This window comes from Aspergillus terreus, genomic scaffold (genome assembly GCF_000149615.1).
Source record: "Aspergillus terreus NIH2624 scaffold_15 genomic scaffold, whole genome shotgun sequence".
Classification (NCBI taxonomy): Eukaryota; Fungi; Ascomycota; class Eurotiomycetes; order Eurotiales; family Aspergillaceae; genus Aspergillus; species Aspergillus terreus.
In genome coordinates, this window is record NT_165938.1 from 880,679 (window position 1) to 903,921 (window position 23,243).

At 54.4% G+C, this 23,243-nt stretch overlaps 9 protein-coding genes across 9 annotated transcripts; 4 read left to right on the forward strand and 5 right to left on the reverse strand.

Moving 5' to 3' along the window:
- Positions 1-478: 478 nt before the first annotated feature.
- Positions 479-2,627, reverse strand: ATEG_09798 (uncharacterized protein; the record flags this gene model as incomplete). The annotated part of the gene is made up of 6 exons (XM_001218419.1): positions 479-802; positions 856-1,171; positions 1,219-1,351; positions 1,394-1,559; positions 1,615-2,312; positions 2,405-2,627. 6 exons carry the CDS (start codon positions 2,625-2,627, stop codon positions 479-481), a joined length of 1,860 nt encoding a protein of 619 aa, XP_001218420.1.
- Positions 2,628-3,750: 1,123 nt separating this feature from the next.
- Positions 3,751-5,307, forward strand: ATEG_09799 (MFS transporter; the record flags this gene model as incomplete). Its single annotated transcript, XM_001218420.1, has 4 exons — positions 3,751-3,819; positions 3,877-4,035; positions 4,085-4,363; positions 4,417-5,307. 4 exons carry the CDS (start codon positions 3,751-3,753, stop codon positions 5,305-5,307), a joined length of 1,398 nt encoding a protein of 465 aa, XP_001218421.1.
- A 605-nt stretch (positions 5,308-5,912) lies between these two features.
- On the reverse strand, positions 5,913-6,566 carry ATEG_09800 (uncharacterized protein; the record flags this gene model as incomplete). Its single annotated transcript, XM_001218421.1, has 1 exon — positions 5,913-6,566. The coding sequence occupies one exon, from the start codon at positions 6,564-6,566 to the stop codon at positions 5,913-5,915; it is 654 nt and encodes a 217-aa protein (XP_001218422.1).
- Positions 6,567-8,527: 1,961 nt separating this feature from the next.
- ATEG_09801 (putative DUF221 domain protein) lies at positions 8,528-11,163 on the forward strand (the record flags this gene model as incomplete). The annotated part of the gene is made up of 7 exons (XM_001218422.1): positions 8,528-8,542; positions 8,617-8,849; positions 8,899-9,131; positions 9,193-10,152; positions 10,203-10,594; positions 10,653-10,698; positions 10,811-11,163. 7 exons carry the CDS (start codon positions 8,528-8,530, stop codon positions 11,161-11,163), a joined length of 2,232 nt encoding a protein of 743 aa, XP_001218423.1.
- A 268-nt stretch (positions 11,164-11,431) lies between these two features.
- ATEG_09802 (putative extracellular endoglucanase) lies at positions 11,432-13,388 on the reverse strand (the record flags this gene model as incomplete). The annotated part of the gene is made up of 6 exons (XM_001218423.1): positions 11,432-11,593; positions 11,647-12,448; positions 12,495-12,516; positions 12,567-12,917; positions 12,963-13,094; positions 13,151-13,388. The coding sequence occupies 6 exons, from the start codon at positions 13,386-13,388 to the stop codon at positions 11,432-11,434; spliced, it is 1,707 nt and encodes a 568-aa protein (XP_001218424.1).
- A 991-nt stretch (positions 13,389-14,379) lies between these two features.
- On the forward strand, positions 14,380-15,894 carry ATEG_09803 (FAD-binding oxidoreductase; the record flags this gene model as incomplete). Its single annotated transcript, XM_001218424.1, has 3 exons — positions 14,380-14,517; positions 14,576-15,716; positions 15,779-15,894. 3 exons carry the CDS (start codon positions 14,380-14,382, stop codon positions 15,892-15,894), a joined length of 1,395 nt encoding a protein of 464 aa, XP_001218425.1.
- A 529-nt stretch (positions 15,895-16,423) lies between these two features.
- ATEG_09804 (MINDY family deubiquitinase) lies at positions 16,424-18,910 on the reverse strand (the record flags this gene model as incomplete). The annotated part of the gene is made up of 3 exons (XM_001218425.1): positions 16,424-18,270; positions 18,349-18,423; positions 18,475-18,910. 3 exons carry the CDS (start codon positions 18,908-18,910, stop codon positions 16,424-16,426), a joined length of 2,358 nt encoding a protein of 785 aa, XP_001218426.1.
- Positions 18,911-20,053: 1,143 nt separating this feature from the next.
- On the forward strand, positions 20,054-21,800 carry trm6 (tRNA 1-methyladenosine methyltransferase subunit GCD10; the record flags this gene model as incomplete). Its single annotated transcript, XM_001218426.1, has 2 exons — positions 20,054-20,139; positions 20,195-21,800. 2 exons carry the CDS (start codon positions 20,054-20,056, stop codon positions 21,798-21,800), a joined length of 1,692 nt encoding a protein of 563 aa, XP_001218427.1.
- Positions 21,801-22,101: 301 nt separating this feature from the next.
- ATEG_09806 (actin-related protein 2/3 complex subunit 3) lies at positions 22,102-22,984 on the reverse strand (the record flags this gene model as incomplete). Its single annotated transcript, XM_001218427.1, has 6 exons — positions 22,102-22,149; positions 22,200-22,278; positions 22,340-22,452; positions 22,503-22,777; positions 22,871-22,916; positions 22,979-22,984. 6 exons carry the CDS (start codon positions 22,982-22,984, stop codon positions 22,102-22,104), a joined length of 567 nt encoding a protein of 188 aa, XP_001218428.1.
- Between the last annotated feature and the right edge of the window lie 259 nt (positions 22,985-23,243).

Below are 23,243 nucleotides of genomic sequence, written 5' to 3' on the forward strand. Positions count from 1 at the left end.
TGTCGTAGCCGCCCACGCCGCTGCTTCAACCGCCATTAGCGCTGCTTGTTGTGGTCGTTTTCTTTTATATTGAGAGAGCACATCCTTGATATTGTTTCTGGTTTATCTTAATCCAATATTGACACATCGTGGAATCTGGCGTTGGACAGAGACTCTGTTGTGATGATGTCACGTGACTGGTTGTACACCATGCATCTCGGCTTTGTTTACACTTGCTCATCCTGTATGAGATTCTGTTTCATAAGACTCTGCATAGATTTTGCAGGTATGATGTAGGGATAGGATTCCAAAAGTGTTGTACGTCGATTTTCATATACTGTTGTTATGTGGATGTCGCCTGGATACAGATATATATATTCGTTTGTTGATGAACTACGATAATAATGCGACAGATAAGGTATTCTTAAGCTTCCCACTTTCGGCTAACGACGCAGGAGTCCTTTCGATCTACATGACGAAGAGCGATACTCACACCCCACTATAACTTGGATACCGAACCCTGATATTTCTTCCATAGATTCCTCGCTTGCAAGATAGTTGGTCGAATGAAGCGATTGTCGGTCATCTCGCTCTGCCGTGCGGTCTCCAGAAGAGCCTCATATGGGGTCTGGCTTTCGCGAGCAAAGGCACTGTTGAGCTCAGTTTCCGTGAACCCTAAAGCATCAACAATTGACTGGACATGATTGGATAACGAAGCGATGCGGGAATGATGCGTATCTCTCAGGCTAGAGATGTCCTCCTGTGCGAGATAATTCGTCCCTGCAAATGCCCCTAGGCTCTCCAGAATTGACGTAAGGGCGAACTGTTAATTTCAAAATCAGCAGCTGGGATTACGCAGTGAGAGATCGGACCCACCACATCTACAAGTGTCTTGATCGCTGTCTCATGTTCCCTTGGAGCTTCGCACAGTTTATTCTGCAGACTACGCCAATATGTCAAGTCTGCATGGGCCATCGCGAGTTGGAACACGTCATAGCTGGTGTCTTTGCCTTGTTCGGTGTCTGAGATATGCCTTCTCGCTAGAATGGCAGCACGGTATTCCAGGATTTGTTCCTGTGTCTCGGGTGCAAGAAATGAATCCGCGGTCCCTACGCCCAACCTTTGCGACATTCGCTGAGAGTCTCGCAGTAGAGTAAGATATGACAGAGCTGGGATTGTCATTTCGGTATTTCTGCCGGGGGTCAGCCATGGTATGTATCGGGGCAGGAATCTACACACCTTTTCCAATGCTTGATCACCGCATTTCCAATCTGCTGCGACAACACGTAGTTGTCTCCTTCGTACGTCCGTGCTGGAGAAAGCTGGGCATACATCGAGCCCAGACCGGCGGCCGCCATATTTCCTACACCACCTAGAGTAAGAGAGAAATCAATATCTGAGGGCTACTTCTTACCATGTCCGCCGCAGCTCAGGCGAGCAACCTCAATGTCTCTCACCCCATGTTCGGTGGCCCAGATCTTAAGTCCGACGGTCTGCAGATGGAGGTTTTCCAACTTATCGACTCGAAGATCCTCAACTTGCTCTTTGATCTCTCGGCCAACGAGAACCATAGCGATGGCCTTGTGGGATGTTAGCAAGCGGTCCAAGGGAAACAAGGCATGAGACTTGGCTTACGCGACATAAAGCCGGGTAGAGTCTATTCTGGACACTGGCATATTCGATCACGCGAGTCTCATTGCCATCCTTCACATTGAATTGTCTCCGGAAGTTTGTATACTTAAGAGCGATTACAATCGCCTTGGCAACGTCTAGGCCGATTTCTTGCGACATCAAACTCCGGATAATGACCATGGAGGTATAAGCATGCTTCTTGTTCTCGCTCTTATGGTAAGTACCGTCTCGGTCCAGCGACGCGTAGCGGGCAAGCATCTGAGCCCGCGGAATTCGCTTGTGTGAGAACTTCATGACCCCATTGTCCATTGTGGCGAAGGTCCCCAGAGACTTTTCTCCTTGTTCATATACCTGCACATTAGGTAGCAAGTCATGGGTTCCTAGGTCTCGGATCTGAACTAGGAAAACATGATTGCCCAGTTCCTTTCCGGCCACGATTAGCCGTGCGATGACCAGAGCATGCGTCGCCATGACACCCAAACCACCGATCCAGTATTTGTGGCTCGACAAGGTGGGTGAGTTGAGAACAATTTCATCGGTGATCGGATCAAAGGTCGCCGTTGTCTCAATGCCTTTCAGATTACTCCCATGTCCGAGTTCGGTCTGCGCATAGCAACCGGTGATCTCAAAGTTTTCAGCTTTGGGGATCCAGTACGCCCGTTGTTCCTCGCTCATTTGGGCGTGGAGATTCTTGAGGAAGACTATATTTCTTGCGGTTAGCCACACGCAAACCCACACCTCCTGATCACTTACTGCGGTAGTTCGCGCTAAGAGAAGCAACATCCGGACAGACAATTTTCAAAGCATCCAGATAGTGCTGCGCTGTCCCAGCCTAATCGCATCTTGAGCTCTAGCAGCTCGATATTTTGCTGGATTCTCACTGTCCATAGCTCCTTGCGGGACAATCGGTACGGGTTGTGGCCAACGGTTTTGATTGGGGACTGAGACAGGGCCTTGAGGATTTCCTGTCGTCGATTGAGCTCGGCCTCTCCCCAGATGTAGCTCGCGAGCGACATTGTCTAATCCGGCACAGAGAGAACACTCTTTCCTCGAAAGTCCGTTGTCGTGAGTTTGGGTGCCTAGATCAATGTTTCGTATAGCTGGAATATAGTTCTGACGACATCCGTCACGCTCTAGTATCTAAGAAAGCTGGAGAAATGTATAAAATTGTCACCATCAATGTCTTGTCCCTGGCCCGAGGCTATCATTGTATGGGCTGGCCACGCAAATGATAGCAAATGTCCAAGCGTTACTCCGCATTCTTGCCGAGCTTCGGTCCATGCAGCCGAGTAGGCAGTTGAAGTATATGGGAATCGGCTGCTTCTGAGGAGGGACATAGATGAGATATTTGCTTCCGTTGAGTAGGAATACGAAGGTAAGTGTGGCTATTATTGTGTTGGAGATGGTTGAGTCCCCTGTTTGGTACCCAACTTGAATCTTGATTGCATGGACGAGAATGGTTGTTAGTTGGTGGAAGGGTTCGATGATAATTGGGAGGCGAATGAATGAATGGATGCACAGCGACAATGAACAATGAGTCAGCTATTCGCCTTGTGTAGTCTTCGTTCTGCCAGACTCTCGGTGTTTATTTCTAGAATTCTTTCTATGACGCTACTTATCCTCTATCTCAACCTTGATTGTTCTTCTTTCACAGTGAGTTTCACTACCTACAGCATTGGCTCCAGAAACCCCGAAAACCCCCCGACGAGACGATCCTACTATCATTTAGACCGAGATCACCGTCCTATCATGTTACTCTAGTACCGGATTAATATCCTGCTCGGTGATCCATACACTTAGCTTTAACCCCATAACTTGGCCCGAACAACCGAAAACACCCGGCCATAAAGCTGTTCATGGCTGTTCGTTCAATGGAGTGCCTTGCAAGAGACTGCAAGCTGGGACATTATGTTCCTCTACCACGAGCACCAGTGCGTTGAACATTGGACGTATTTCTATCAACACCATCTGTAAGGTAAGTAAGCCCTAAGATAGCCAACCCCACCCCCGGCCGCTAGAAGAGAAAGCCGAGTGGAGAAGCAAGCGTTAGCCTGGTGATCGAAGGATCTTGGGCTTACAAGGTCAAGAGGAAATTTTTCTCTCTCCAGGATCTCTCTCTTGTCGAGGCCATTGAGCGCCATGGAGGAGAAGAATATCCGTCGAGAGCAGAGTCCAGACTCTGTCGGGCCATCGAGTGATCCTATACAGGTACGTCTTTGTCTGTCTTCCGATATATACATCTAAGTACTGACAATGACTCAACAGCTGGAAAACCGCCATGGCGGAAAGGAAACACAGCAGAAGCTGCAAGCCCTTTTCGATATTCTCTTCTGGGCGCCTCCGCGATGTCGATGGTCACCGGACAATCCTCCCAAGTTCAATCTATTTCTAAATCTCCTGTTCTCCTTCGCAACAACATTCACAGTAAGCCGGACGAATACACCGTTCATAGGATAAGATACTGACCGGCTAGGTCGCCAATCTATACTACGCCCAACCATTGCTGGATATGCTCGCCGAATACTTCGACGTGACCCAAAAACAGGCCTCGTTGATCCCAACATGCTCGCAGGCGGGCTACGCAGCTGGGCTCATCTTCCTCTGTCCATTGGGTGACATGCTCCGGAGGAGACCATTCGTCCTGGTCTTGACCTTCCTGACTGCAACCGTCTGGATCGGGCTCTGCGTGACCAGTTCGTTCAATGTCTTCCTTGCCCTGAGCTTCATCACATCCATCACCACCGTGACCCCCGTAAGAACCAGCCCATCTCCTCGTTTCAGCCCCCGCCCTCTAATTCTCTCCAGCAAATCATGCTCCCCCTCGTCGGAGACCTCGCGCCGCCAGCCCGCCGCGCAACAGCCATCTCCCTCGTCACCTGCGGTCTCGCACTCGGCATGCTCTTCGCCCGTCTGCTCGCGGGTATCATCGCCTCGCGCACCGACTGGCGCAACGTCTACTGGCTCTCCCTCGCCCTGCAGTACCTCATCTTCCTGCTCATGTGGCTCTTCATGCCGGACTACCCGGCCACCAACTCCGACATCTCCTACTGGACCATCCTCTCCTCGATCATCGGCTACTTCGTCCGCTCTCCCGTCCTCGTCCAGGCAACCCTGATCGGCTTCCTCACCTCCGCAACCTTCACCAGCTTCTGGACCACCCTCACCTTCCTGCTCTCCGGCGACCCCTACCGCTACTCCACCCTCACCATCGGCCTCTTCTCCCTCGCCGGCCTGACCCCCATGTTCTTCGGCCCCGTCTTCTCCCGCTTCCTCATCGACAACTTCGTCACCCCCTTCTGCGTCACCGTCAGCCTGCTCATCACTATCGCCGGCATCGCCGTCGGCACCTACACCGGCTCTTTCTCCGTCGCCGGCCCCATCCTTCAGGCCGTCCTCCAGGACTTTGGCATCCAGATGACCCAGATCGCGAACCGCGCCGCTATCTACAAGGTCGCGCCCAAGGCGCGTAACCGCATCAACACTGGCTACATGGTCGGCGTGTTCTGCGGGCAGTTGATGGGCACGTCGGTCGGGAACCAGGTGTATGCGCGCGGCGGCTGGATCATGTCCGGCACGATGGGTTTGGCGCTGGTGGCCGGCGCGCTGGTCATTGGGCTGCTGCGCGGGCCGCTGGAGAAGGGCTGGATTGGATGGAGGGGTGGGATGCGACTGCGACGGATTCCGGAGGAAGGCTAAGCATTATAAACCGACATAGACAGCATTTGGGTATACTTGGTTCGTTGAAAGATCTAAGGTCTATATACATCGCCGTAGGCAGGATAGGGTATCATTATGTCACTATATGCGACGCCCGTTGCGATCCCCAAAGGCATGGGTCTCGCCGCACAGCTCGTCGTCGTTGCGTTCCTGCCCGTACAGCACCTCGCACACCCCGCCTACTGGCACGTCCATCACTGCATCCGTGCCCTCGCTCCAGATCTCTGGCCAGTGCACCTTGCGGTTCTGCGGCCCCATGATCTGGTAGGACGTCGCGCCTGGTCTCATGCGCGACGAGCCGCCGGGGCGTCGCCGGCCCTTGCCGTCGATGACGGCCACGTTGGCGACCTCATCCACGATATTCTCGATGCTGTTCATCGGAAGTGTCAGGTAGCCCGTGTTGTAGGACGCCAGCGCGACGTAGATGTAAATGATGGACATGACCAGCCACGAGGGGAAGGCCAGCGACCACCAGCGGTTCGGATAGTAGTAGATGCCGAGTTGGTGTAGGAAGGGGGATGGCAGGTAAGACCAGAGGACATAGATCACTAAAAGGTTGTTAGCACATCTTGCGGGATTCGTGCTCAGGAGGTCGGCGTACAGAAGGCCAGCGAGGAAGCCAGGTACAGAACAAATCCGTAGTACTCATAGGTGGGCACTTTAGGGCTCGCACGTGGCACGGTGGTCGCACGGCGTGCTGACTTGGCAACGGCAGCTTCGGTGTCATTGGGCGTCTCGACGTCCGAGCTGTCGGGGGTGGTTGGTCGGGAGGTAGTCGTGGAAAAGGGTGGACGCAGCAACGAGGTCAGCGAAGGAGACGGCGGTAACGGGGTCGGCGGACGATTATAGAATGGCGGTGCGAAGGCATTGGCGCCATGCAGGGAACTGGAGGACTGTCGGAATGGATGATGCATGGTGAAGCTGTCTTTGGGGGATGGGTCCTCCGAGTCGGTGGATGCGTCCGAGAAGGACTGGTTGTCCAGCGAGTACTGCGATTGAAAGTCGGCGTCGTCATCGTCTTCACCTTCGGCATCCGCCTGCAGCGGCGAGGTCATGGCGTGTTCGTCCTCATCCGGATAGCTGTTGTCCGGCGCATCGTGGGAGGTTGTCGCAAGATCGTCAGCGGAAAGAGGAGGGAATGGTTGTTTCTGCTCAAAAGACGCAAGCACAGACGGATCATCCGAGTCATTGAAAGAGTAGTCCCGTCTATCCGGGGGATCTGGGTCTAATTGCGACATGTTTCCAGATGCATTGAGCGATGAAACGGTGAAGGGGAGGATGATCTACCGACAGGTTGATACTGCCGTCTGCCACCGCCTTATGTTTCCTCCATCAGCAGCCAAAACACATGGAAACCTGTGGAGCGCATTACTCTCAGGTCCCTTTTGTTCCATGGTTCAACGCGGTTCAACGCTCTACTCCGAATGCACAAAGATCAGAGACAAAGTTGAGATCTGAAAGCGCCATTCCCCCGAAGCACAATACATACATACAGGCACAACACAGATCAACATCTGTCGGGGCTCAATGCGCCATGCCACGTAGGTCTGCGAGACAGCATGGCATAACGGTGCCAGATGGGGCTCCCCGCCAGACTATGAAGCGTTAAACATCAGTCAGATGCAAATTAGACATAACGAACCTTAACTCAGACAACTTCGGCCGAACCGAAGGTCTAGTCCGTGCGGGTCTCGCGAGATCTTCCTGATCCAGAAGCAATCTGAAGGCCACGCAATGGGAGTCTTTCGGAAGACACTTTCCTGGTTTGACAGACACATTGTTGCCACCCCCTGAACCGTCCGGTCGGGATGGATGTCTTTGGTTGAATGAGATGACATTTTTGTCTACTGTACATGAGGTCGTTCGTGGTGGCCCTGTATGCCGAGCATCACCGACTTGACCTAGCATATCTAATACACCCCGGCTGGTCAACAACAGATGCACTCAAACTCCTGTCCAGTCACGGTTCTTCGTCGCGTCGTGTGCAAAAGTACGATCTGCATCCCAGCCAGCCAGCTGCACCAGAACCAGTTGAGTGCCAACCGTGGGCGGAAGTGGACAGAAGAAGGAGCCTACCTGGAGACCCTCCGAGGTTTTGCCATCAAGAGACTTGAATCATGCCTTATGAGGGTCCATCGTATTTCCGAATTCTCCATGCCCGTTGGAATCTCGGCCCTGCAGGAGAGATTCCGAGAGGATCATGACTTTTCAAAACCAGCCCTCTCCTGTCTCCAGCCATCGCGTGAAAAAGCAAAATAAACTCCATCCCTTACATACTGCTGTGTAACGGACGCTGGACCCTAAGTCTCTGGTGCTTGTCAGTGCGGAGCATGATATGTTCAGGACGATAATATCCCATTGTCTGGCGTCTTAACGGAGGTCGTCCGTAATTCCGGGAATTTGACGAGCTGAAGACGCTAATATCCGATAGTCTGTTCCTTAGACTTGAGGATCTCGGGATCTGGTCCCACCACGCGATCTGATCGGGACGAACGGAGATAACTCCCATTTCCTGGGTTTGGAGGTCAGCCCCCTGAGTCCCAGGATGCAGGAGAGATTCCTCGTTCCGAGCAACTCGCCAGATCGGGTTGCAGCGTTCGTCGGGAGTGCACTCTGGTGGTGGTGGACATTCTTGGCCATCCCTGGAGCAGGAAAAGCAACCCTGATCGGCGTCCATCTCCACCACACAACCATGCCAAAATGTCTCATCGCCGCGTTCTTAACTCGATTGGGGGTAGGCTGTCACCGAGAATTTGGGCCACTAGCCTATGCTAGTGACGAGGCCCCGGCGAGAAGGATGCATGTTCCGCGCCACGAACCACCTTTATCGGGGTCAGAACAGACGAATGAACTGCCTGCAGGACAGCGCGACAATGAGCAGGATAAACATGTCCCAGTGCATTCCAACCGGCCCACCAATGGCACTTGGTCATTGTGCACTAGTGGCATTGCTACATTGTCCGGCAGTCCAGCCGCAGTGGTCGTGACGTGCAAGCGCCCGCCCTTTCCCTCCAAATGACAGGTCGAGCATGGTCTGCATTCTCGCGTCTTCAGCGTGAGTGGGACGGCCCGCCCCCAGTGCAATTACCGGTAGAATATATGTAAAGAGAGGGGACATCCGTGTCTGTGATCGCGCCCTGTTTGCTTGTATGCCATATGGCTGGTTCAGTGGCTTAACATCTGCGTCTAGACAGCCACCATGAGTGATCTCATCGTAAGTGCCGATAATTGCAGACACTCGTCTAGTTTCCATCACCCACCTAGACCGCAGCTGACGGGTCATTTCAGAATCCCCAGAATGACCCTAACGTGGGATCATCTCGGGGCAATGCCTCCTCGACGACATCCGAGGCGATGAGTGACCTGGGAGTCGAGAGTTCAACGTCTCTTTCGTCCCTAGTGACCACTCTGTGTCCGGCATTGGTGATTGCAGTGTTCTGGTTCGGACTGTTCCTGATCTGCCGTCGAACCCAATTGCGCTGGTACGCACCGAGGTCTCATCTACCCTCCTTTCACATCCAGTAAGTGTCGTGCATCCTCCCCTGTTGGAGCGAAACTGATGCAGGACAGTGAACGGAGTCCGCAGCTGCCGACGGGCTTCCTCAACTGGTTCGGGCATTTCCTCAAGATCTCCGACGCCCATGTGTTACATCACTCTTCCATGGATGGCTATCTCTTCCTCCGGTTCCTAAGAGTGCTCTGCGCGACATCTTTCACTGGATGTCTTATCACCTGGCCCATCCTACTGCCGATACACGCCACCGGCGGAGCAGGAAATACGCAGCTGGATGCGCTGAGCTTCAGTAATGTCAAAGACCCGACCAAATACTATGCCCATGCAGTCATGGCCTGTGTCTTTTTCAGTAAGCGATTTCCCCAAGCAAATACTTGACGCAGCTGACTCCCCAGCCTTCGTCTTCTACGTCGTGACGCGAGAAAGCATCTTCTATGCAAACCTACGCCAAGCGTATCTCAACTCCCCGGCATACGTAGACCGCATCTCCTCGCGCACGGTACTCTTCATGTCCGTCCCGGAGGACTACAAAAACGAGAAAACCCTGCGTCAGGTCTTTGGGGACTCCATCCACCGGATCTGGATCACCTCCAACTGCGAGGAGCTGCAGAAGAAGGTCCGGGAGAGGGAAGACCTCTCGTACAAACTCGAACGCGCAGAGACCCGACTCATCCGACGCGCCAACTCCGCCCGCCTGAAGATCCTCAAGAAAGGAGGTGTCCCCTGCGAGAGCTGCTGCGACGACTGCGAGAGCGGCAGTAATCCGTCGCTCTACCACGGCGTGCGACGGCCATGCCACAGACGCAAGCTCTTCTTCGGCGAAAAGATCGACACGATCGACTGGCTGCGCGCACAGCTGGCCCAAGTGACGGAGGAAGTGACCAGTCTACAGCGGAAACACAAGGACGGCGATGCGAAGCAGCTCTCTGCTGTCTTTATCGAGTTCAATTCACAGTCGGATGCGCAGATCGCCTTGCAGACCCTGTCGCACCACCAACCGCTGCACATGACTCCGCGATTCATCGGTATCGCCCCGTCGGAGGTAGTCTGGTTGGCGCTGAATCTCAGCTGGTGGCAGCGCATCGTGCGCAAGTTCCTCGTCCAGGGCGGCATCGCGGCATTGGTCATTTTCTGGTCCATTCCCTCCGCCCTAGTCGGCACCATCTCCAACATCACCTATCTCTCCAAGATGATCCCCTTCCTGGGTTGGATCAACGACCTCCCGGAGACTATCAAAGGTGTCATTTCCGGATTGCTCCCGTCAGCCGCACTGGTCTTGCTGATGTCTCTGGTGCCGATCATCTGTCGATGTAAGAATGCCCTCATCCACACCAAGGTACTGTCCGCTAACATCCTGCAGTCTGTGCCAAACGCGCCGGCGTCCCATCCACCTCCCGCGTGGAGCTGTTCACGCAAAGCGCCCACTTCTGCTTCCAGGTCGTGCAGGTCTTCCTCGTGACGACGCTGACGTCCGCCGCCTCGGCCGCCACCGCGCAAATCATCAAAGACCCTCTCTCGGCTAAGGACCTCCTCGCCAAGAACCTGCCCAAAGCGACCAACTTCTACATCTCGTACTTCCTCCTGCAGGGCCTAACGATGAGTTCGCTGGCCGTTGTGCAAGTCGCCGGCGCGCTCGTCTTCAAGTTCATCACCACGTTCTTCGACCACTCGCCGCGCCACCTCTACCAGCGCTGGTCCGCGCTCAGCGGCATCAGCTGGGGGAACGTGTTCCCCGTGTTCACCAACATGGGCGTCATAGCCCTGACATACTCCTGCATCGCGCCGCTCATCCTCGGCTTCGCCTTCGTAGGCCTCTACCTCGTCTACCAAGCCTACCGCTACAACTTCCTCTTCGTGTACGAGATGCGCATCGACACGAAGGGCCTCGTGTACCCGCGCGCCCTGCAGCACCTGCTGACCGGCATCTACCTCGCGGACGTGTGCATGATCGGGCTGTTCGCGATCAAGGGCGCGGTCGGCCCGCTCGTCATCATGGTGCTCTTCATGATCCTCACGGTGCTGGCGCACATCTCGCTGAACGAGGCCCTCGAGCCGCTGTACACCTTCCTCCCGCGCACGCTGGACGTCGAGGAGGAGGCGCAGGCCGCCAAGCAGGAGGCGTACACGCAGCAGCCGCTGAGCCGCTGGGAGGCCGCGTGGAAGTGGTTCCATCCGAATCTGTACCGCGACTATGCGGCGCTGCGCCGGAAGGTGCGCCGCGACCATGTCGAGATCCGGTACTCCGAGGAGGAGCGCGAGAACGCCTACTACGAGCCGTGCATAACGGCGCCCATGCCGACGCTGTGGATCCCCCGCGATAAGTGGGGGTTCAGTCAGCAGGAGATCATGGATACGCCGGCGGGCATCCCCATTACGGATGAGGGCGCGCATCTCGATGAGAAGAATAAGATTGTCTGGGATAAGTATGATCCTAACCTGCCGTTGTGGCAGCTGAAGACTCTGTATTGATTGTTTGGTACGTTTGGAGTTTGGTTACGGGATGGGATATAGGTAATGATAATGAATACATGATTGATCTTGACACACTTCAAGCACCGCGCTGGTCAATATATGTACAAGAAAGCAGCCCTAGGCAGTCAACGTAAAGTTGACCGTGTTGACCGTCCCGTTGACACGGGGATAGAACTCGAACGTGAACACCGTCGACTGGCCCGCAGACACAACAGCGTCTATCGCCGCGGACGTGATGATCACATTCGACGCATCCCAGTTCCACTGGCTGCTGTAGGTCTAGAAAACACCGTTAGCAAGCCTTCCTTCGCGGAGAAAAGAACTATACTTACCGTCCTGGCCTGCTGCAGCGGGCCCAGGTACTGTGTCCAGTCGTCGACCAGGTACGTTCCACCGGCCGTCAAGGCCTTGACGGCAGCCGGTTTAGCCAGACCCTTCCAGGTAACTGGAATAGAGAGGTCCGATCCGGACGCAGACGAGGCGGCGGCCGAGGTCTTCGCGAGCGTCGGCGTGTCCCACTGCACGATCTGGATGGTAGGCGACGCGCCCGCCGAGAACTTAAGCGTCAGTGTCTCCAGGACGCCGGGAGCCGTTCTCGCGCTGTACACGCGCGACAGGTACGAGGCCGAGAAGACGATGTTAGCATCGGAGACGGTGTAGTCAGCGCCCTTGCGGAGGGTCGTGCCGTTCGCGTTGCGGATGGAGACGAGCGTGTTGCCGTTGAAGAGAAACGGGAGCGTCTGGCTCGCCACGGGCGTGCCGACCCGGTGGAAGATATACGCCGAGGACGACTGGCTGGTGGCGGCGGCGTCGGTCGTGCTGTCCGGCAGGCTGTTGCGGGCGGTGCCGGTTGTGTTGGTGAGGATCTGGATGGAGGTCGGGTCGCGCCAGACGCCTGTCGTCCGGTCTAGATGGTCCTCGCCGTTGTCCCAGAGGATGGTTGCGATGTCGTACTTCGCGGCGATCTGCTCGAGATAGTCGGTGTATCTCCAGCGCGCGGCCGGCTCGGTGTTGGTCGGGGAGGCGTCGAACTCGCCGAGGACAAGAGGGACCTTGGTGAAGTTGTTGCGCATGAGCTTGAAGTCTGTTTCGAGGGTGCTCTTCTCTGCGTCGGAGCCCCAGATCGTCTTTCCCCTGTTTCTGGTGAGTGGGATACTTGAGGCTGGATGTTGTGGCTTACCATGCACTGAAGATAAAGTCATCTGCCCAACGTCAGTACACCGGTCTGTGGTGGTGGACTTCGGAGACTTACAAGGACTGTAGTAATGGAATTGAATGGCGTAGGGGTTCGTAATGTTCGAAGGAAGTTTGAACCACTGCGACGTCTTGACGCTGTCCTCCCCGCCACCAACGAGAGTGACGACTCTCTTCGGGTTGAAGCCGCCCGCGTCGTTGATGGCCTTGAGGAAGATCTGGTTCAGCTTGTTGATCTCGGCTGCGTCCTCTGCGGAGTTGCAGGGCGGTTCGTTGATCGGCTCGAAAGCGACCAGGCTCGACTTGCAGCCCAGCGTGGTGCCGATCTGATACCACAGCCGGTAGAATTTCTCCTCGATCATGGTCAGATTGGCCCCGGACGCGGTGACGTCCGCCCATTGCCAGGAGTCTGTCTCTCAGTGTGCGACTATGTGAAATCCGGGGTGGTCCTTACCGTGGTGGACGTTGACAATGGTATACAGATCTCGGGAGGTGATCATGTCGACGACGTCCGACACCCGCTGCAGCCATGCAGGATCAACAGTCCAGTCAGGCGAGCTTCCATTGAAGTGGTCGGCCCATGTCACTGGATCGATGGAGTCAACATCCTCTTCTCATACGAATACGCCTGGCTGTACTGACCTGGCAGGCGCACGCTCTTGAACCCAGCGGCCTTGACGACATCGAAAGTCGACGCCTGAACCGGCGCGTTGTTCCATGAACCTTCATCAGGAACAGCGTCCAGTGTGTTGCCCAGATTCCATCCTGGCTTCAACTTTCCTACATAGTCAGCCGCGGAAATCGACTCAAATGTGCCGGGACAGGCCAGAGCCCAGGCGCCTTCAAGCAAGGCCGCAAGAGCGGCAATTTGGATCCGCATTTTTGGGTGTGCAAGGTCGAAGAGGTCAATTGAGCACTTCGCCCAGGATCCGACTACGACAAGTATTTATGTATGGGATCCGAAATGCAGACGGAGGATGCTCCGAACGGGCCTACGGAGTACATTATTGTCCTCCGAGACCAAGAGCTGTGGCCTGACATGATTAACCCACCAGATGGCGCTAATATCCTGGCTTGAAGAATTGAAATTGCGACTATGCACGCTAATTCAGATGGTGTGGCAGTTTGCTGCTCCGCATCCGCAAAGGAAGTGAAACATGCTGCCACACCAAGTGTATCACGATGATTTATCCATACACCCGGCGGGCCGGCGTACCGGGTATATCATGAGAGCACAAGGAGATCAACGTGTCGAGAAAGCAGGTTCAGTCTTGGGCAAATTAAGAACTGCTTAGTTAGTAGACGGGTGAAAATATTCCTTCCAATCACCCGGTGGATCTATACATTCAGCCACCCGGAATTGTCGTCGTTTCGGAAATGGCCCTGTCGATCCAAGGGGTTTAATCCCCTGTGATCATAAGAATAATTCGTCAGTGGCGTGTATGCTGGAGATTAAGATGTCGTGGTGGCTGTCGATATATTAACCCCCGCATTCAACATACTCAAGTCCGTGGAGAATTCGGGAAAGGACCAGCCATAGGTATGAATGATGCCTAAGCAAAGGCATTAAGCGGAAACATTTGGGAATTCATACAAATCCGGCGTTGCAGTACCTAGGTAGAGGATACATCTAGAGCTGTCGGTATGACGCAAAAGTGATGGCGACGCCTTGACATCCAGCCCATGGTTTGCCGGGTCTGATATCCGAATGAGACGTCAAAGAACGAACACCAAACTCTACAACAGCAGTCAGGAGATGCTTGATAAACCGCGTAACTGTACAATCCAATGCCGTAGAGAAGCAATGTCAATCAATGTCAATCTTGTTCATAATCCAATCTCAACTATAGCTTCTAGCCAAACCCAGATCAATGCCTTTCCTATCGTACAGACACGCCCTCCAGTTGAAGGAACAACTAGAGGGAACCGCCGCCGAAGTCATCACCTCCGAGTCAGAAGACTACCCAAAGAGCATCCAGCGATGGAGTGACACCTGCGAAAAGGAAGCAGTACGTATCCGTCATCCACAGTGCTGTGACGAGATGTCCTCCACTAACCAGCACCCAGGGAGCCATCGTCCGAGTAACCTCCACCTCCGAGGTCTCCATCGTCGTCGAGTTCGCGCAAAAACACCATGTCAAATACGTAGTCGAGGCTGGAGGCCACTCGACGACGGGGGCTTCCGCGTCGCACGGCGGCATCGTGATCAGCATGACGACGATGCGCAAGGTGATGACCGACACGGCGTCTCGGACAGTCTGCGTCCAAGGCGGCGCCATCTGGAAGGACGTGAACCATTCCACCATGCCGCACGGACTGGCCGTCGTCGGAGCGACGGCGGACCAGACGGGCGTGGCTGCGTCCACGCTGGGCGGCGGATACGGATGGCTCAGTGGGCTGTACGGGCTGATCATGGACAGCCTGCTCAGCGTGAAGATGGTTCTGGCCGACGGTAGCGTCGTCGAGGCCTCTGACGAGAGCCACCCGGACTTGTTCTGGGCCGTCCGCGGCGCAGGACTGGCCTTTGGCGTCGTCACCGAGCTGGTCTTCCGGGCGCATCCCATCCCACCGAGGTTGTTCGGAGGGTCCATCTATTTCACGGGGGACAAGCTACCCCAGATCGTCCGTTTCGCTAACCAATTCCATGAGCGGCAGGATCCCAAGAGCGGGCTCTTCTTTGGGTTCAGAGCCCATCCGTCGGTCCGGGGCACCGCAATTGTAGTCCTCCTCTTCTACCATGGGACTCAGACCGAGGGCGAGGCCTTTTTTAGAGATCTTTTAACCATTAATGCGGCGGAGGAAGGCACCGGTCCGATGTCTTATGCGGAACTGCACACCCTGGCCAATATTGAACCTATCCCCGAGGGCCGGAAGAGCATTGATGGCACGACCGTGACCTTCCCGTTGGCTATGGAGAAGTATCTTGCTGTCTACGACAAGCTTGAACACATCTCGAGGTCTTATCCCGAGATCAGGGAGAGTACGCTCGTGTTCGAAATGCTACCGTACGGGAAGGTCAAGGAGGTTCCGCTCGATGCGACTGCCTGCGCAAGTCGCGGGCCATACTACAATGTTGGCCTGGTATTCTGCTGGCGCAATCCGGAGCTGGATAGGAAGATTGTTGCGCTCAAGCGCGATGTGTTGGATGTTCTCAAGCGAGAAAGTTCTGAAGAGGAAGCCCATGCTGAGATTTATCCCAATCTTGCTGGTGAGTCTTCGTCTGTTAGCAACAGCAGCAGCAGCAGCAATATCATCGTCTAATATCCATAGGACATGAATTCCGTGCGAGCCAGTTGTTCCGTGGAAACCTCGACCGACTTCGCGAGCTGAAGAAAAAGTACGATCCGGAGAACGTCTTTCGCCATTGGCATAATCTACTTAATTAGGGTCATTGAATGGATGTATGAGGGTGTGGGTTTCTAAACTAACCGTCTATTCCAGCTGTGTAAACCTTTCGGTTTGATCACTCTGTGCTCTAAAGCCTTTTGTGATTCTATCTCATGGATTCATAATGCTCAAAGTGTGCAAAATATAATGTTATTAACAAGCAAGCCGGGCTGCTTAGACCTTAGGAACAACATTTGTGTAGCAAATATCGAGGTATATCAGGCAGAGTGGCTATAGTTACTACACTACTAGTCCAGGAATATCAAATGCAGGATCACTCGGCTTATACAAGTATGCACTATGAACAAACAGCCAGCAACAGTTCTATTGGCAAAGAACGCTAGCAAACAGTTACCAAATCCCAGAGAGCAAATAAAACAAGCCTTTCCATACAAAGTAGCACCAACATACCACACAAAGGAAATGCCAAAAGATTCTCATATATATCATACCATCATCATAAATGCATCAAAAAGGCGCTGAAACACTAATTAACCCTTGTTACAGAATCCACCCTAGTGATCGACTTCACATCACAATACAGTCCTTATTCCGATCTTTCATGCGTTCAGACGGGCCGGTAGAGATGGGCGCTCCCTGTGAGCGACGCCCATACGGTGCCCTCTGGTACGGAGAAGTGTAGTTCGCATGGGGCACTTGCGGCGTTCTTCTCTCGGGTCCGTGATAAGCGGGCGAATTGGCCGCTTGTTCATAGGTAGGGGGCGGGACGTCATCATCCCCTGCCAAACGGCTACGGCGCCCAGATGGCTGGCTGTGGCGTGAGACCCGAGGCGTTGGATCTGAGGCGCGGACTCCGGCCCCTTGGGTCGGAGCAGAGTCTCGACGTCCTCCGTTACGAGTCCGCTGTTCTTCCTCCTGGTATTGGAGGGACAGGGCATACGCATAGTCGGCATCCGCTTGTTCCTGGGCAGATAAGCGCCGCGGCTCACTCGTACCCGATGATAAGTGTCCTGTGTTGCTGGATGTCCGTGGACCTGACGGATCGGATGTCTCCGACGAAACATTGCCCACGGGGCGGAAATCGCCAGAGAAAAATCCAGAGTTGGCCCCGTTGACATCCACAAGACTCTCCCACACGACCTCCGCGTGATGAGAATATCCGGCATCGGTGACAAGGGTAAATAGCTGATGGGTCTGTGGATGTTTGTAGAGCGTCGAGAAGTGATCGTTGCGGAAGAGAATAGAGAATGTTCCTGCAGGCAACTTCTCTGCCAGGTGATTGAGTCCGAATGTACTCAATTGGGTTGCGTTATCTATCTCGATAAACTGTTGGATTGTTTGAATATCTTTCATCATCGTTTCTTCTTCCGGGCTAAGCGATCCACCACGGAAGACACGGTCTTCGAGTTCTTGTTTGCGGAACGGCAAAAGCTGGATATCTTCATGGTACTGTGCACATCGTTTCATTGCTGCATCGACTTCTGACGAAGGCGTGGCAACCCACCCATGCACCAGCTGCACGCCGAAGGTTCCATAAAATCGTATATCGCTAGTCTCGAGGAACGACCCAACGGCATCCTCAGACTCCTGTTCACCATTAGAACCAGGGAATTGCAGCGTATTCGTTGAACGTACCAAAGTGAGTCTGGGATTGACGTTCATGCCAGTATGTAACATCGTTAAAAAGAGGCTAAGTGCTTCGATATCTGGAAACTGGTCATCTGGGCCCAGACGTGTTATCAGTTCATCAAACAAGGCTTCGATCAAAAGCCCTAGGGATATCTGCTCCCTCGTCTGTAGCGCTCTAAGGATAGGCGGCTGAGCGTCCTGGCTGGCACCAAGCACGAGTGCGTTGACTAAGGCCAATAAGGGACACGGCCCGTTTTGGTTCTGCACCAGAATAGGGCTCTCACGCAGAATCCCAGCAGAGTCCATCCAATTGACTTTTCTGATGGAGTACGTCTCAGCCCTTTTCTCCCTTTGTTGCTCCGCCTCAGCTTCGGAGATAGCAACAGTGGGCGCGGGTTGAGCGACACCATCATGAGCAGTGGTGCCAGCTGAACGATCTGGTAGCGGCGGTGCAGCTGTTTGTTGGCCACTCGGTAGTGGTTCTTGTGGCTGTTCTCTCTCACTGGTGGGCGCATCATAAACAGAGGAAGCAGATCGACTAGTCTCCATGGTCGTTTGTGGTTGGGAAGACTCGTCTAGTTCAATAAGGACATGGGATCCGCTGGTAGCAGTCGAAACAGTTGCGGGGGTGCTTGTGCCCTGTCCTGGAGCCAACCTCCCAGGGTCTTGGTCGGGCTGCAAATGAGACGGCTCCGGTGGCACAACAGATGGATTGCTATGCGAGTAAGCCTGCTCTGAGACGTAAGGCACGTTCGGAGTATACGGATGCTCGTATTGGCCGGGAACTGCGTCGTTCGCAGTTGCCGTATGTTGCGTAACGTATTGGTCTTGTTGTGAAGATACGGCGGCGGAACTGGACCTACTATCCGCCCAGGGGGACTCCATTTCCGGGGTATCAAAGAGTGACAGGCGAGCAGTCATCGGAATGTATCCCTCGTCTGCGCTTGTTATAACAGGGCTCCTCCAAACAAAAGATTGCATCTTCTTACCTTGTCCTAATCGACTACTGGCACCACCCTGAGAGAATGATGAAGCATCGGACTGGGGCCGAGAGACTTGATCTTCCCACGGGTTCGGCTGAGCCGATCGTGGCTTTAGAAACGGGTTATTCGACCGGAGCGGAAGAGAGGACGACTGGCCGACATGTTCCCAGTCGGCAGTATCGCTGGCGTCTTGATTGGCGGCTTGCCATTCGGGGGCGGCCATCCGCCTCTGCGTACTGGCGACGAGGATGGAAGGGACACGGTCCTTTCCTCGATCACCGAGTACACCCCCATCCTGGTGGTTATTGCCCCCGGTGGGTTGTGCGGTGACATTATCTTCCGAGTTCTGGTCCGGCCTCTCCACCAGCTCGTCGGCCCATGGGTATGGGGGCTCGAGGGGAGAGGACCGGACCGGAGACTTCTGCGCTTGCTCGAGGGGCATGAGGTCGAATGCGGGGGAGGTGTTCAGGTCGGGAGAATAGATGGACTCCTGTGAGGGGAGCCGATGGGGTTGTGGAGAGCTTTGAGCTCGACGGGGGCGGGTTAGGCGCTTTGGAGATGCAGATGATGTAGATTTCGCGGACGGAGATATCTGTAAAGTCGGCGAACGAAGATCTGAGCGGGCATTTCCCTGACTGAGGCTGTACAAATGCGGCGGAGCTCGTTTTCGCAGGACCATGGAAGGCAGTCGGGCTGTGTACGGAGTAAAGGTGAAAGAGAACAGGTAGAAGTCTAAACACGGGAGGACAAGATGAAGCTCGACCAATGGTTCTCGCAGGGAGGCTGAATCAGTGAGAAGTGAAAGGATAAATTCAACAATCAAGGCGTGGAGAGAAGCAGGCCGTAGGTCAGTAGATTGGTAGCCTATCGGTGCGTATACGTAACGGGTGGCTCAGAAGTGGACAACAACAGTTGGTAGGTAGGTAAGGCTGAGAAGGGGCCCCGTCGACGCTAGTAGTCAGCACATGCATAGGCATAGATGACGAGCGGGTGCCATGTTTTCCCAGGAATCCCGTCACCAGACGCACTGTCTAGGGGATTGAGCAAGGAGGACCGGCAGTAGGCATTTGCCGGAGGGAAACGGAGCGATTGATATTGAAGAGACGGAGAACAGGCACCCAGATTCCCAGTAGCTTACTCTGTAGATGGGGGTGGTTGGTGGATCAAGACGATCCCGCTGCTCCAGACGGAGTATCGCATACAGTCAGATACCGGAGATGGTGGAGGACATTGGTGAACAAGGCCGCATAACGGTACGCATTGTAAGAGCGGTGTATGGACCAGCCCCGCACATGTGGCGGTGGACTGTGACTCAGCAGGCAGCAGCCACAGCGATGGTGGGATGACGTAAATGGAGGATTGCCCGGAGAATCTCTCGGTCCGTGGCAATCACCTATTATGTAAGCGCTCTCCAACATCCACCTGGTCCGTGCACTATCGCAAAAAAGCACTCGGGCAAAAAAAAGTTGATATCGACAAAAATCCAGTTGTCAATTGTGCGCGCGATTGACCTGGATAGTTCCTTGGAGTATGCTGTATATTCGCATTCTATCGCCCTAATTGTCTATTCTATCACCCGCCCAATATGCACTCCTACGTCCGTCCGGACCAGTTTGTCCTGCTCCGACTCCCCAATGAGTTGACCAGGATTCAGAAGGTCACTCCGAATACGTACGTCTTACGCCTCTCTGCCGGGCAGTCCCAGCCAAGTCTAACGCGCTTTTAGGATGATCTATTTGGGAAAATTCGGAAGCTTCCCCGCCAACCAGATCATCGGCCGACCATTCTACCTAACCTTTGACATCCTCGAGTCCTCCGACGAGAAAGACGGCAGCTGTCTGCGCGTCGTACCAGCTGCAGAACTCCACGCCGAATCTCTGATTGCCGAAGGGGAGGCTGATGGAGACGAGCCCGAGACCAACCCCGACGGGACCCCGCTGCGCACCAACCGCGAGATCGTCGACGACGCCTCCACGCAGAAGTTGACCTGGGCGGAGATCGAGGCGCTGAAGAAGGAAGCCGGGGGGTCTGGCCGAGAGATTATTGCGAAGATCCTCGACTCGCATACTGCGATCGACCAGAAGACCGCATTCTCGCTCGCCAAATACACCCTGCGCAAACGGAGGAAGTACATGAAGCGCTTTACCGTCCTGCCGCTGGACGTCAGCCATCTCACCAACTACATGATGCAGGACAACAAGGATGCGGCGAAGATCCTGGAAATGCGCGACGAGTGCATTGGATTGGTGGGGTGCTGGGGAAATGTGCACCACAGCGGCGCGACGTCCATCGAACAGATGGTCGGTTCGAGACCCAACGGACGCTATCTGGTTGTGGATGACACTGGCGGTCTGTTGGTCGCGGCCGTGGCCGAGAGAATGGGTATTTTGTACCCTCACGATGGCGAAAACTACGAGGAGGATGATACGGCGCCGGCGGAACAGAGCCAGGCTGCAGCGACAGAGGACAACGCAGCTACACAACGCCCTAGCCGGCCCAGCCAGATGTCCGCCACCGAAAACACCATCACCCTAATCCACCCTCACAAACAACCCAATCTGTCTCTTCTCAAATTCTTCGGCTATGAGCCGCATGACCCTAGCGAGACCCATCCTCTATACACGAACCTGAAAACCATTTCATGGCTGCAACTTCTAGAGCCCAGCTCCGATCTCCTTTACACCGAAGAGCCCGAGACGCTGACTGAAGAAGAGCTATCCAACATGAAGACGAGTCGGCGGAGCCAATACTATCGCAAACGAAGCAGGTGGGCACGCGTCAAAGTCGCCGTCGATGAGACTCACGCCGGTGGCTTTGATGGGCTCATCGTTGCCACGCTGATGGATCCCGAGACGGTATTGAAGCACACGGTGCCTCTGCTGACGGGCTCCGCCTCAGTCGCTGTCTATTCCCCGACCATTGAGCCGCTCACGAATCTGATGGACCTCTACTCCACCGCCCGAAAGACAGCCTATATCAACCGCAAACAAGAATTGAAACAACAGCAACTACAATCAACCGACAGCGAGAAGAACGGAGACGACTTCCCTGAATTAGACGAGGAGTTCGGCTTGAACCCTACCCTTCTGCTGGCATCCGCACTTGAGACCTCTCGCGTGCGTCATTGGCAGGTTCTGCCGGGACGGACACACCCGTTGATGTCCGGACGTGGCGGCGCAGAAGGCTATATCTTCCATGCTACAAGAGCACTTCCCACGGAGAGGGAAATCCAGGCGGCTGGCAATCCTTCGCGGAAGAGGAGAAAGGTGACGACGTCAACGTCCACACCGGCCGACAGTGCCAGCGGCATGGATGTCGAGATGAAGTCGTAAGACGGGCTGAAGACTTTTGCATATGACCCATTGTAAGATAGAGTACATATACTGTCCACGACTCGAAAAGTTATTGCGGAGTTTGCATGATGCATGAAATAATAATACACCGAAACCAGGATACATATTACTGATAATGTTTCTGCAAAGTAGAAACTGCACGGAGTAAAACGTTACTCCATCATATCTATCGGAATACTTCATTGGATATGTCACGGTTTCTGTTATGGTATGCAACACGGATCGACTCGAAGGTTCTGGTAAGCGAATTCAGGCTAGACAACAAAACAGACATGTAACTCTAGAGGCTCTTGCCCATGAACTTTCTCTTCGCAAAGCTCAACCACCACTGCCAGAAGAATTAGCAGCAATCGACGTGATACCAGGACTTTGACAAACCTTCGAAGGGCCTTCACCACCAGGGTATAATCTCGCATGTAGCCGGACGGCGATCTCCTGTCGCACCTGCGAAAGGTATCTGGTACAGCCAGTCAGTATTGCACGAACACATCCTCATCCATCGAGACTGTGAAACTCACGCTCGCAGCGTCTCCGCGTCCTGACGGTCCCGGGGGGGCTCGAAAGCCTGGTTCAGCGGGAAGGACGCATCGCCGGGGATAGCAAATTGGTCGAGCGCGACGTTGTTCAGGGCCTGCCATGCTGTCAACTCCCATTTCTATACTCACTCCAATCCCGACGTACCTTTCCGGCCTCGAGGGCCGACATGCTCGGCCGGACCTTGGTCAAGCATTCACTGATAAACAGGGTTCCGTAGATAAGCATGCGGTCGGCAGGGCCGTTGATCTCGAAGTTGCGGAACAGGACATTGGCCCGGAAAAGGGACAGGATCTCGTCCACGCAGTCGTACGACTCGCTCTCCGGAGACACATCGATGTCGAGGGTGTTGGGGGGTAGCGGGGGGAGGGTGTATGCGGGGCCGCGTGTGCGAGTGCGGAGGGGGAGGACCGGGAAGTTTCCTAGTTTCAAGTCGGGTCAGATGGTGACTCTTGTTGGATCTTGGGAGAAGGCTATTGATGTTGTTTCGAGTGCGCGAAACAGGTAGCGCATACCTATTACGGGGATGTCCCGATCCTCGAGGAAGATGGAGTGGTATGCCTAGACTTGGTCAGTTGCGGGATAGGGGGCGGGGGTGAGAATTGGTCTGGGTATGAGCTTACCGGCATTGCAAATGATTTCTAAAGAGTAGACACCCTCTTAGCGCCTGTCTAACGAGGGTTGGAGAGAAGTTGTGAGGGAAGTGGACGATAGATGGAGCTGCCTGCGGGCGGGAGGTGCATGGATGTCATCACCCATATGTAGTAAGGTACCTAAGCCCCCAGCAAGAACAATGATTTTCCGGCCCCGAACCTCTTAACGCGCGGGTGGATTTCGACGCGTCGCATTTCCTCTGTTCCCCCCAATTATCCTCCACCTTCATTTTAA